This window comes from Tiliqua scincoides, chromosome 1, assembly GCF_035046505.1.
Source record: "Tiliqua scincoides isolate rTilSci1 chromosome 1, rTilSci1.hap2, whole genome shotgun sequence".
In the NCBI taxonomy this organism is placed as follows: domain Eukaryota; kingdom Metazoa; phylum Chordata; class Lepidosauria; order Squamata; family Scincidae; genus Tiliqua; species Tiliqua scincoides.
In genome coordinates, this window is record NC_089821.1 from 33,579,317 (window position 1) to 33,593,276 (window position 13,960).

Genomic DNA, 13,960 nt, shown 5'->3' on the forward strand with positions numbered 1-13,960 from the left:
CGCAAGCCTCCTGGCTTGCCTGCTCCAGCATGGGTTTGGATTGCACCCTTAAAGTGTTAATGTTTTTGGTATCTCAGTGATACTTGTGTAGTTTAAGAAAATTAATTGAAATATATAAAGGAAAAGAGATTTTTTAAAAAACTCACAGGTGATTCTCCACTCTCCCATTATTATTAACTAATTTAAAAATGTTCCCCGTATAATTTATTTTTGCCTTGTCCTTTGTTTTTTAGCCAAATGCAGTGAAAGGTACTGAACATGCCTCGCAGTCCAACATCAAGTGAAGATGAGATGGCGCAGAGTTTTTCGGATTATTCAGCAGTATCTGAATCAGACAGCTCCAAAGAAGAAACTATTTATGATACTATCAGGGCTACAGCAGAGAAACCAAGTAGCAGGATGGAAGACACCCAAAGCAACACATTAGTGATCCGGATTATAATACCTGATTTACAGCAAACAGTAAGAACTGCATTACAGACCTTATTAAGCATGCCCATTCTATGGATTAAACATTCATTTAAAATGTACCAGAGTTTCATCGGAATGCATAATTGATGAAAGCATTTTGGACACCTTTTGAAGATGTTGTAGAATCATAAATTTAAACTAAAGAGTGTGGAATAATTTTGGAGAGACTCAGAGTGCAATCCTAAGCACCCGTTAGGCCAGTGGAAGTTGCTTGCACTGGCCCAGGAGGGTTGCAAACGTGCCGTAAAGCTGTGCTGGCGCACAGAGGTGTGCTGGTCCATGGAGGCCAACTCTAGTCTCCACGGCGGCAAGGAACGGTAAGACTGCACCAGCCAAGTTCGACTGGTGCAGAGGTCGGGAGGGCAGGTAGAGAGTGAAGAAGAGGCGGGAGGGAGGTGTTTTGGGGTGGGGGAGGGTGGGCAGACCCATGGGCAGGCAGGCAGGGAGCGGGAAGTGGGGCCAGAACCTGGCAGTTATGCTGGATCCTAGCCCCCATTCCAGGGCAGCGTGAAGTGGCTTGCAGGCTGCTCCGTTCTGCTCAGATCTGTGCCACCTCATCAGGTGGCGTAGCTCCAAGTAGACCCATTGGGACTGCTGTGGCTCTTCCTTGGGTAAGGGGAAAAATTTCCCCTTGCCCCTGGCTGAGCCACAGTTGGCCCCAAACTTGTGCTGGATACAGTGCAGGCCTGCCTGTTCCAGTGCAAGTTAGGATTGCACTGTCAGGGCCCAAGACTATCCAACTTTCCAGCACCAATGTAGTCCCTTGCTTGGAGGAGGCCTCCATGACTGACCTCCCACCACAGGATGCTGTGTGTGTCCCATTGGCACGGCTGCATCAGTGCTGGAAAATTGGATGAGGTTGGGTCCCAAGTTGTCTGCCTTAAAGTGTCCTGCATACGAACTTTTGTGTATGGTACTTTCAATAAGTAGTAGGCTGAAAGTCATTACACTTTCATATTTAACAAGAACAGAATTTTCCTTCAACTTTTCTGGATTGTTTTATTTATTTATTTATTTATTTATTTACACATACATACATACATACTCCACTTTCTTCTGCCTTGTTCCCTCTGATCTGGAATAAATGGTTTCAAGATCTTTGAAAGGGTTTGAGGTATAGATTCTGAACTATTTTTAAAGTTCTTAATAAAAGCAGAATGAGTGCTGACTGTTAAATAAATACTTTAAGACCAATCCTAACCTGCACTGGAACAGGTAGACCGGCTGGCCTGTGATATCCAGCAAAGGGTCAGAGGTGGCTGTGGCTTAACTTGCGTCAAGGGGATATTTTCCCTCTTACTCCGAGCACTTCCCCAGCCACTGAAATGGGGCTACTTGGCTCTACACCAGCTAAATCGCTGGTGGAGATTTGAGCAGCCTAGTATTAGACCAAGCTGCTTGGGACAGGGCTTAGGTTATGGCCTAAGTGCTGAGGGACAATCCCACTCTCCTCCCAGGCCTCGCCCAATCACAGCCCGCCCACCCCGAAATGCCCCCAAGTGCCCTCTCCAGACCCTGCACCAGCCTCCCAAGACCAGGCGGAAACTTACCCTTGTGCCTCACTGAGGAGACTGGATCTGTCCTCTGTTCGCCAGCACACATCTGGGCACGGACTTGCCAACTCCCATGTCATCGCAGATGTGCCTTATGGCACATTTGCGACAATCCTGGGTCAGCACTAGAGACTTGCACCACCCCAACCAAAGGTTGGGATCATACTCTTTGTTCATTATGCTTTAGGCATTGGAACAGAATAAGAATTAACTGAAACTAAAAATATGTGTTTTTCCTCTAAAACATTGGGCTGTACAGGTCAGACCTCATCATCCATGGATTTTGCATCTGCAGATTTGACTCAATGCAGGTTCCCCAATCCATGCTGAGGCCTAACCTGCACTCTCCAAATGTGACTGGAGCTGGACTTGGGTGCGTCTGATGTTCTGAGGCTGGCATCCCCTCAGAAGGCTTTCCAAGCTTTAGAACGTCACTTCTGGTTTTTCCCAAAAAACTGAAAGTGACATTCAAACCCGCTGCCTCCCTGGCCCTCAGAATGCCCTCTGGATGAGACCAGAGTGCAGCTATGGTTACTGCTGGAGTTCTGGTGTGCCCTGACCCATGGATTTCATTATCTGCTGGTTTCAGCATCTGTGGGAGTTCCAGGAACAGAACCCCTATGGATGCTGAGGCACAACTGTGTATCACCCATTAGATGAAATGAAAGTGAAGAAATTTAGGGCATGATGCAGCCAAAGTTGAGCACTTTTGAGTCCCATTGATTTCAGTGGCAGAGATGTAAGCATGTGCTTATTCCTCTCGTTGAACTAAAGGGGATGTGATAGTGTTTAACTTCAGCTGGATCGTACCGTTAGTATTGAGGATTACAAAATAAACACACAATTCAAACGTCTAACAGTCACATTAATAAACTTAGCCTTGAGCATTTGCCAAAAGTTAATTATTGTCCTTACCTGGAATTCTGAGCTGTCCCAATTCATGATTAATTCCCTGGAAGCTTTCCTGTTGCCTATATTTACATTTTACAAATGTATGGTAGATGTTAACATTTTTTGTAATGTGTCCAGTTATATAAATGTTTCATTGCTAGAATTGCATTACGTGCAAATGCATTTTCTTTTTGATTAAAATTATCTTCCTGGGTCTGGGAGGTAACCTAAGTCATGTCTGAAATCTGATGTAGGTTGAGTTACAACACTGCATGCCCAGTTCACATATAAAGCACTGAATGGTCAGGTGGGGTCTGATTTTTTTTTATATCAAAAGCTGCTTAGATTAGGGGAGCTTAATCCTCCCCCTTTAATTCCTTTCAATGTTTCTTCAGTGCTTCTTCAAATGCTTCAAGTTCCCCCCCCCCCAAGTTGGAAGAAAAGTGTTGGGATGATGGAGTTTGAGAAAGTAAGGTGAGAGAACAGGGACTATTCAGCTCTCCTCTTTCATGGCCCTTTAGATGTAAAAAATCAGATCCCCACCTTCTACATGAATGAGGCAGGCATGTGAATAAACTGATGTGGTTGCCACCTGTGGTTTTACCCTGAGAGGACAGTGTCTGTCCCAGGAATAAAGGGGATGATTGAGGTTTTTGCTTGAAACATGGAACGTATTATTCAATTGCTGCTATATGTAGAGAAGTACCATCTGGTATGTTGTCCCTGCCCTGCTTATCTGTATAATGGGGGTGTACTTAGAAAGAGGGTGAGAGGAAGGCAATCAGCAGTTAGCAGCTGTCTCTCTACAAGAGAAACCAATCCCCTTGAACAGCGGTGTCAAACACGAGGTCCACAAACCAGATATGGTCCCTGGAAGCACTCTATCTGGCACCTGTTATAATTGGGTTCTCCCAGCACCACCATCTGCTGCTCTCAGCTGCAGAGCAGTGACGTGACCATTGGCAGAAGTGGCACTGCTGAAAGATTGGTGCTGAGGCGTCACTGCTGAAAGTGCAGACTGCATGACAATTGGGCTTTCCCAGCACATCTTTTCAGCTGTGCTGCTTCTGCCCAGGCACTGGGAAGGAGAGATGGAAGGAGGCCTCAGGAGGCAAGGAATTGTTTGGAGGAAGAGGCCAGACCAAGAGAGCTGAGAAAGGGAGGTGCTGCCAAAGTGCTGGGAGTTATATAACACAATCATAACACAACCTAATTATAACACAGCCTGCCCTTTCAGCAGCACTGCTTCTGCTTCAACTTTACAGAGCACCTCTCAGCTGCTGTGACACCTGGCAGAACTGGAGCTGGTGGAAGGGCAGGCTGTGTGAAAATTGGGCCATATTTTGTAAATATCAGTATTTGCATATTTTCTCTGCTGTCATTGCAGCCAGTGAGTTCCTAAGTGAGAAAAACATGCTTATTTCTGATCGTCACCTGCTCAATGACATCATTTCCAGCCCTCAGCCAGAATGCCATGAATGCTGTTTGGCCCACTGTATGAAACAAGTTTGGCACCCCCTCATTAGTGGTGCAGATGATGCCCACACTGCTCCTCTTTCTGGCTGAAAGCATGCTCATTTGCCAGCTGTTTCTCAGATCCATACCTCAACTGTTAACAGAATATTGTAAAGACATTTTAGGCAACCTGGGATAGCCAGGCTCAGGGTGACCAGATACAAAGGAAGACAGAGTACCTGTACTTTTAACCATTGTATAGGCAGAGGAAATTTTGGCAGTTGCAGCTTTTTAAACCCTATCATGTTGATTCATTCTCATCATTCTCTGAGTGAGGCCTGCTCTTCCTATTATTGATTTGTTTGAACATTGTATCCCACTTACCAATAAACAGAGTATAGGGAAAAAAGAAGAGTCGAAAGTAGAGCACTTTGGTGTTTTTTCTCTCAGGGTATAGTTTGTTATGAAGCACCTGCCACATCTTATTTTGACTTTAATGGAAATGACATCCTGTTTCTTTCAACCTGTGTAAGAGTGTTGAAGTGTTCTTGAAATGCCTACAAGCATGATGGAGAATGAAAGTAGAAAATAATGTATTTGAGCAACTGCACCTTCTTAACATATGAACAGCCCCACTGGATCAGGCCATAGGCCCATCTAGTCCAGCTTCCTGTATCTCACAGCAGCCCACCAAATGCCCAGGGTCACAACAGATAACAGAAGACCTGCATCCTGGTGCCCTCCCTTGCATCTGGCATTCTGACATAGCCCATTTCTAAAATCAGGAGGTTGCACATACACACCGTGGCTTGTAACCCATAATGGATTTTTCCTCCAGAAACTTGTCTAATCCCCTTTTAAAGGCATCCAGGCCAGATACCGTCACCACATCCTGCAGCAAGGAGTTCCAAAGACTGATCACACACTGAGTAAAGAAATATTTTCTTTTGTCTGTCCTAACCCTCCCAACACTCAATTTTAGTGGATGTCCCCTGGTTCTGGTGTTATGTGAGAGCGTAAAGAGCATCTCTCTATCCACTTTATCCTTTATTCTTTATACTTTATTCTTAAGCTTTGAAATAATGTTAATTCTAATATTACATTACAGTAATGATATCTCAAAGTATCTGATAAAAAGGAATGCTACAGCTGTTCTTCAAGACTGTAGCTTTCACACAACCATTTTTATTCCTCTTTGGAATATTAGTGTCCAACATGCTCATGATACTTCAGTGAAACATTACTGACCTTGGCTCTTCCTCCTTGGATAGTGAGTGACATTGCCTTACTCTCCTTTTGGCCAACAGACACTAGAGATAGTTCATTCATTGAATAAAACAAATCCTTTCTTTGGCTCAGGGTGTTAATTTAAGCATACAGTAGCTATTCCATAGAAGAGTTATGGCTGCCAGCAAACATATTCATATATCACCTAACATTAAATGGGCTGTCTACCATGAGGCGAATAGAGGTTGTTCAGTATGTATGCCAAGGTGAAAATCCATCATAAGGAGGGTTGAAAATAAACTCCTGTGGTTTAGGATCCTTAGTTCCACTTCAACATGTTACGTGGAAGCATGACAGGAAGAAAATCAAATCCAAAAAAGTCTCTACCACATGTTGAAGTGGAGCCATTCTGTAAGTTGTATGCCCATCTGAGGTTGCAGTCCTGTGCACACTTACCAGGAAATAAGCCCCATTGAGTACAGTGAGACTTACTTCTGAGTAAACATAGATAGGATTGTGCTGCATTTCTGTCTAGAAGATGGGCTGTTTAAAAATTGCAGAGGCATAAAATAATAATAGGCGGTGTTCTTTTTTTAGCTTCTTGCCCTAGATGTGCTAGAGAACTGGGGTTTTTTTGTTTGTTTTATTTTTTTTAGTTTCTAGCATGCTCAGGTCACATTCTTTTTTAGGTGCCAGCGTGCTAGCCCTGCTGGAATTTCACCAAGCTAGCCTGGAGCTAGAAAAGATGGCCATCGCCATGCATATGCCTGTTTTCCTATCTAAAGAATGCAAGAAACTGTCAAAATCATGGCGGCCCCCCATATTGTACGGAGTGTGTGGAAACAATATGGTGACCTCCGTGCAATTAATTTCAATGAGGAGATGCCATTTTGTTGTTTTAAAACTAATTGCACTGGAAGCATGCTAGTAGCATGCTGGAAACATCACTTCCGCCAATCCTCCTGTCTTAAAAAAAGAACAAAAAAAATATGGCAAATCAGTAACATTTAGGTACAGCAGATTTAAGAGTCCAGTCCTAAACTCTGAACACTGGCTTACTGCCAGCACACACTGTTGCAAAGGTGCCATAAGGCACATTCACCGAGCTTAAAGCCAGTCCAGTGCTGGAGCTAGCCCAATGTGAGCCTGTGCTGTGCCAGCGGGAGGCTGGCTGTCCGCTGCTTGGCAGTCGGCCAGACTGCCTGGTGGCAGAGAGGTCAGTGGGGGTTTGCGGTTAGGCGGGAGGAGGTGTTCAATGGCAGGGGGAGGCAGGGAGAGGATGGAGAGGAGGTGTGGTGGGGGAGGGAGTGGGGATGGAGGGGTCAAGACTGGTGGAACTTGACAACACAAAACTCTGTTACTCTGTGCCCGCTCTATAGCATGCGCAGAGTTAAGTAGCCCTATTGCAGGACAAAAGTTCCCTTCTCCCGAGGACGTGACGGCTGCAGTGGCTGCCTGGGGCGCGTTGTGCTGTGGCCCACTCTTGGAGCAGGAGCCCCATGCTTCAGGCAGCTCAGGATAGGGCTGTAAAACAGCAATATATCATTTTTTCTAAAAGGCCTAGGAGAATAAAAAGATCTTTGTCTTGTGCTTAAAGAACAATAACATATGCACCTGATAAACCTTCCTGGGAGGAGAATTTCACAGATGAGTCATCACAGCTCAGTGGATCCTGTCCCCAGTTACATCATTTCTGGATGCAGGGAAACCTGAAGGAGGGAGGCTGATGGTGACCCCAGTGCACTGATAGGATCATGTGGGCTTTCTCGTTCTCAGTCACTGCATGAGTTGTGTTTCTGCTCACAGCTCTGTTTATCCAGCTATAGACTTCTACTATTCTTTAAAATACAGATTACTTCAAACATATTTAAGCTCCCTTGTGCTTATTTTTGAAATTGTAGATACAGGTTGTCCCTCATTATACATTGGGGTTCCATTCCGGAACTCCAAGTGTATAAAAAAAAATCAGTAGATTAAAAAACAGTGGAAAAATACATTTAAAGATCCAGGTTTCTTGCAACTCTGTTGCTCCTAATGGAATAAGATCGTGCTTCAACATCTTCGGGGGTTTGATTCTCGGATACAATAAAATGTGTTAAATGAAAGCAGTTTAAAAAAATTAAAAAGTGTGTCCCTTTACAACTGTGGTTTAAAAACAGATTTTCTTACTGTTGTAGAGAGTCAGTCAGCAATTAAAAATGCAAAGGACCCCCTGCCTTTGCCTGGCTCAGCTGAAGAATGGAATGATCACTTGTGTGACTATCTTTCTACAGCAGTAAGAAAAGCAGTTTTTTTAAACTGTGATTTTAAAGGGATGAATTTTTCCCCCTTTTCCAGGGATCAGCACATTACTTCACATTTGCAGTGGTCATTTGTGTTGAGTCAAATTAGTGTATAAAAAATTCTTGTATAACAAGGTGGGACCTGTACTGCTGTTACTTAAATCTTCACATTGCACCCAATCCACTGCTTGCCTTGGAAAAACAGCACAGGGCTATTTTAGCTGCTTCTCCAAGTTTAAAGGGCACAACTAGCATGCACTAAAGGTTTTCATTAGGATATATATAGAAATCTAGAATTTCACCAGAAGTATCCCTAGCAGGGTAATGCCATTCTTAATTTGCCCTATATCTTACCAGAGGCCATTCCAAGTTAATGGCTAATTTATACTTGTCTAAGAATGATTTAAATCAGTGGTTCTCAAACTGGTGGGTTGTGACTGTCCCTTTCTCTTTAAGGGGCAGGGGGAAAGCAGCGCCATGATCTCCAGGATCATGCTGCTTTGGGGAAGGGGGAGCTGTGTTCAACTTAACTGACTTGCTGCCAGGGTCCCGTGGAGGGGGTGTGCAGGAAGCCTCATGTTAGCAGAAGTAACTATGGATAAGGGAGGGCATCCCCGGCCCTCCTAATACCTTTTAATGCATAAAAACGTCACATCTGGTTTTATGGAAAACTTGGTGACTTTTTCTTTTGCCTTAATTCTGAGACCCACAGAAGCCGGGGGTGGACATGGGGTGGAGGTATCCCAGTATCCACGGATTCAGCTACCCATGGTGTGTTATGGAACGGAACTTCCACAGATACCGGGGCATGCCTGTATATACCTGGTCTTTTGCTGGCATAGCTATTTTTAGATGAAGCGTTTCAACATGTGGAGAGAGGATAAGATTTGATGCTTGTTTGCCTGTGGTGCCCCTCCTATGGCATTCCCATGATACCTATGACACATCCTTGTTCCGCCTTCTGTACTGCTGGGATTCCGTCGATACCTGGCCTCTGCTTGGCTTGCAACAGTGCAATGTTTTGGTCCCATTGTGGTGGTGTTAAGTTTATGTCCATTAGTGGAAGCTATCTTCCACCAGCAAAGCTGCCATTGTGCTGGTGGAGGTTCCTTTACACCAGTGTTTCTCATGGAAGAATTGGGCAGTAAGTACTCATCTGATACACAAGAAATGATATTATTCATATGAATTATTTTATAACTTTCTCTTCCAATTGTCTTATTGTTTTCTTCTTTTGTGGTGTTTTGCAGAAATGTATAAAATTTAATCCTGAAGCTTCAGTGTGGGTAGCAAAACAACGAATTCTTTGCACGTTGAATCAAAGTTTGAAAGATGTTCTCAATTATGGCTTGTTCCAACCTGCAAACAATGGTAGAGATGGGAAATTTTTGGATGAAGAACGACTTCTTATGGAATATCCTCAACCTGTAAATAAGGGCGTTCCATCCTTAGAGGTAAGTCAATGAACAGTCTTTCAGGAAAAATATGGATACCATTAACAGTAGTCATAATATTTACAGTTGTATTATTTACAACGACTTAGAAAAATTTACAATTTTATCATTTACTGTGCCTGCCACCATTATTGTATGTTCAGTTAATGGTAACATGGAGTCAGGCTTTCTGAGTGCTGACATTCCCTATGTGGAACTTACTCCTGATTTTAGATTGGCCCCCTCTGTACATATGTTCTGGTAACATCTGAGAACTTAATTTTCATTCTACCTTCCATGATTTTGTTTGTTGCCTTTTTCTTTCTCCTCTGACTCATCAGCTGTTTTCCTCTTTTATATGATTTTGTATGATTGTTTTCAGAAGCGGAGCTAGACAGGGGTAGAGTGGAAATTACATAACACGCTGCAACATGCTGCATAAGTGCTCCTCCCCCTTGGCATCAGAGCCATTCAGAGCAGCGATGGCAAAGTACCATTGTTGCCCTGAATCGCTCTGACACTGAAGGGGAGGGGCACTTACGCAGTGCCCAGATGCCTCCTAGATGCAAGGAAGGGCACCAGGATGCAGAACTCTTGTTATCAGGTGTGCTCCCTGGGGCATTTGGTGGGGCCGCTGTGAGATGCAGGCAGCTGGACTAGATGGGCCTATGGCTTGACCCAGTGGGGCTGTTCTTATGTTCTTATGATATGTTCTTATATAGTGTGTTGTGGAGCATGCCACATTTTGCCCCCCTAGCTCCACTTCCAAAATTCCAATATTTTGGAAAATACAATTCCAAAATTCCTACAATTCCAAAATTGTTTTGTTTTTATATTAAGTTACCTTTTAATTTTTTATTGTTTTTAATTGTTTCTGTCAGCTGCCTTGAACACCTTCAGATAGATAGGGAAAGCCTGTTGGTAGAGTGACAGCATGTGAACAGAGCCCCTTCAGTACAGTACAGTATTTCATTCATGGGCGTTCATGGATTTCAGTATCCCCAAGGCACATTGGAGGGTTCATGCTCAGTTTTGGGTCTCACTGTTCCATTAGAGTTTTAGTTTCACTCTAAAACTAACTTAGCATTCCCCTGTATCTGGCCAGATTATTCACCATTACTGATCCTGTCTTTGAAGAATGCTGGATTCAAGGACCATCCCCCCCAGTAGAATTTGAAAACCAGTGTAATAATGCTACACTTCTTTTGTACATTTTTTCCCAGTAGACAAATACTTTGCAATCATTAACTGATTGCACTCTACCATCCATCTTGCAAAGAGAAAAAAAGGGTCAAAATACTCCAGTTTTACAGTGGGGATGAGTCAGGGTGAAAGATCCTAATTTGCCCAAGGCCATTCAGTGAACTAGAATGTGTGTCACTGAAACCGGCCCAACAAGTGAAAAAGCTATTAATATTTTGGAGTTGAGCCTGATCTCAATTCCTTCCTGTCATATGATGTACTTCAGGTTGCAGACAGTTCTTGCTGTAGTTAATTGGAAATCCAAGTGACTTCTAGGGACTGCACCCTTCTGATTCATATTGTTTTTTCAAGGTCTCACCCACTTGAAGCCACCTTCTTTTTTAGTTTTCCTTTTTGTAGTTCTGCAATATTTTGAGTTTTAGCTAGCAAAGATGTTGCGATCAGAATTGGTGTACTTCACAATTGTCTCCCATGGTGTATTTGGACTTTGTCGAATTCTTTGAGATTACAACTATAAGCATTCAGTGGGAGAGAGGGAACTGAACTTTGGGCACTGTATAGGGAGAAAAGTAAGAAGGAATGCTTACAACTTCTAGGACAGTGCATTAGTTGTATGTCATACTGTGTTTAACACACCGCTAGCTCATAACTTTTTCGTGATTTCAACCTGTGCTGCAGGAATAAGTGCTTAGGCCAAAGGAATAGAGAGACCAGCAGCCCAATTCTATTGGGCACCACTGCCATGGAACTAGCTTTCTGGCAGCAGTGCCTGCCTTATGGCAGGCACAAAAAGCACTCTAGCAGCACATGAAGCCGCGTGCTTCTGGAACACAATTGGAGTAGCCCCACATGCGGTTTCTGGGTGAGGAAAACCCACTGGCTCAAGTAGGTTAGTGGGAAGGGGGGAACAGGATTGGGGGAGAATGGACTGGAGTGAAACGGGGGAGGGCTGGGGCATTATGGAGGCAGGAGGGAGTGGTACCTGGATGCTATCCCCTCCAGTAGAAGCCAGCATGCTCCCTTTGTCTCCTTGAATTTGTGCTGGCACAGCTCAGAGGACACCCACTGGAGACCATGGTATGGTGGAGTAGGGTAAGTAAAATCTTGCCTTAGTTCCCTACCCCATCACATCATGGAACCCCACCCCACAGGATATAGCATAAGCCTCCTTGAAGCTGCTGAATTGCTGGTGGTGGTGGAGGGGATAAGAGGATAGGATTGGTCCACAAGGAAACCATAGTTCAGTATCTAGTAAATGCTAGATACTGAATTGTGAACTCTAGCAAAATTCCTCAACACAATTGCCCTAAGATCTCTATTCTCCTCCAAACAGGTGTTTCAGAAAGAAAGACTTCTGCATTCTCAGTTGTTACCATTTTAGAGGATTTGTGGTATCACTGATTTGAGGTATTACTGATAGTAATAAGTTTTTTTCAGTTGTAGTGCTCAAAATATTTCTTTACTCAGCGCGTGGTCGGTCTGTGGAATTCCTTGCCACAGGATGTGGTGCTGGCATCTAGCCTAGACGCCTTTAAAAGGGGATTGGATGAGTTTCTGGAGGAAAAATCCATTATGGGGTACAAGCCATGATGTGTATGCGCAACCTCCTGATTTTAGGAATGGGTTAAGTCAGAATGCCAGATGTAAGGGAGAGCACCAGGATGAGGTCTCTTGTTATCTGGTGTGCTCCCTGGGGCATTTGGTGGGCCGCTGTGAGATACAGGAAGCTGGACTAGATGGGCCTATGGCCTGATCCAGTGGGGCTGTTCTTATGTTCTTATGTTATGTTCTTAACTTGGCAGGTGTAGATGCTTGGGCTTAACTCCAGAGGGTTGGGTTTCCCTCTCTACTGTCACCCTCATCAGCCTTGAGATAAGTGGTAGATGTCTGTTAAATAAATCTGTTGGGGATTAGGAATGAGCACCTGGATTGAGTTTTTTTACTCCACTCTCACAGCAGTGATCTGGTGAGAAAGGGTGAAAAGAAGGGATTAGGACAGCAAGACAACTGTTTTTTAAAATGCAAAAAATTTCATCCATAATGTTCCTTTCCTCTCCCCTCAGCACTCAAGTATATGTTTTTAAAAGAATGAATTAATTGCTCAACTACCATTTATAGCAGTGTTCTTTCTCATCAATACATTGCAGTTTTTGAATTCGATCTAGTAAACAGAAATCTATTTTTGTCTTGGTCACAATGCGTAATTACAAGTTTTGGAGAAATTGTAGCCTATTGAGAGCATGAGCAGAAACTGCAGTAGAATTTAAATGAGGAATTATATTAAAAAGTAAAGTTATTTCTAAAATAAGAATTGGGCAAAAACATAGAAACCAAACTGTTTACCATAATTGCATCTGAAATTTGAAGTTGTTGTGTCACACTTCAGAGAACTTATGCAGGTATACTTAAAGAATATTTCTACTCAGTGAATGCAGAATGAAAAAATTAATAAAAAAGAGGAGAAAGAAGAAGAACCTGGAAACTAAAATTTCATTCATCTGTGTTGGAAGTGTCAACTGTACAGGGGGCCTCCCATATCCACAGATCCTGTGTCCACGGTTTCACTTAAACACAGATTGGATCCGCGCCCCCTCTGGAGGTGTGGGGAGTTGGGGCCCCCCTTGCCTCCAGAAGGTCTTCTGAGCCCCACGAAGGCTGTGCATGACTTCCTGCAGCCGCTGAGGGCCTCAACATGACTGGGGAAAAAAAAAAAACGACTTCCAGTTTTATGATAAAACCAGAAGTGATGTTTTTAATGCATTATATGGCATTAGGAGGCTTGGGGAAGTCCTCTAGGAAAAGAGGGAGGTGTAGATATGAGAAGAAATACATCCTTGTATTTGTTGATTTGGCTATCTGCAGGGGATGGGGTTCCAGAATGGAGACGTGGAGACAGGTGCACGCCTGTATTTCTTTAAGGACAGAAATTGGTTAATTCTTTGTGTCCATACATTGATTTCTTATTAATGAACAAGAAAACAGGTATCTATTTGAAAAGGACTACCTAATGTGGCAGCAGCTGCCATACCTTTGTAAGGGCAGTGGTTCTCAAAATTTTAGGGAGCGTTACTCCCTAAGTAAGTCTTTGAGGGGAGGGGCGAGGGCAGTGACACAATTCCCAGGATCGTGTCACTAAGGAAGGCGTGGGGTGCTTTTACTTACTGTGGGCAGAAGCAAGCAGCAGGAAGTGCAGGAAGCCCTACGCTGCCCTCCACGGGGCTCCCTGAGTGTTAGAATGTTGAGAAACAGCAATTGGAAGTGGTTTGCGCCTGCTTTTTCTCAACATTCTAATGCTCAGGGAGCCCCGCGGAGTTCTGTGTGGGACCCCCTGCACCTCCTGCTCCTTGCTTCTGCCCACAGTAAGTAAAAGCACCCCCCACCCCTTCCTCTCTTCCCCAGCCCCTTAAAGGGATGGCGGAAGCTTTACAGAAACTGGTGGGTTGTG

The 13,960-nt window shown here is 43.9% G+C and overlaps 1 protein-coding gene across 1 annotated transcript in view; it reads left to right on the plus strand.

Moving 5' to 3' along the window:
• The first annotated feature begins 258 nt into the window (after window positions 1–258).
• SHANK2 (SH3 and multiple ankyrin repeat domains 2) overlaps window positions 259–13,960 on the plus strand; it is a 434,329-nt gene continuing 420,627 nt past the window's right edge. Inside the window, exons 1-2 of the mRNA XM_066632040.1 lie at window positions 259–462; window positions 9,130–9,333. Coding sequence (XP_066488137.1) covers window positions 259–462; window positions 9,130–9,333 — 408 coding nt within the window. The remainder of the gene's footprint in view (window positions 463–9,129; window positions 9,334–13,960) is intronic.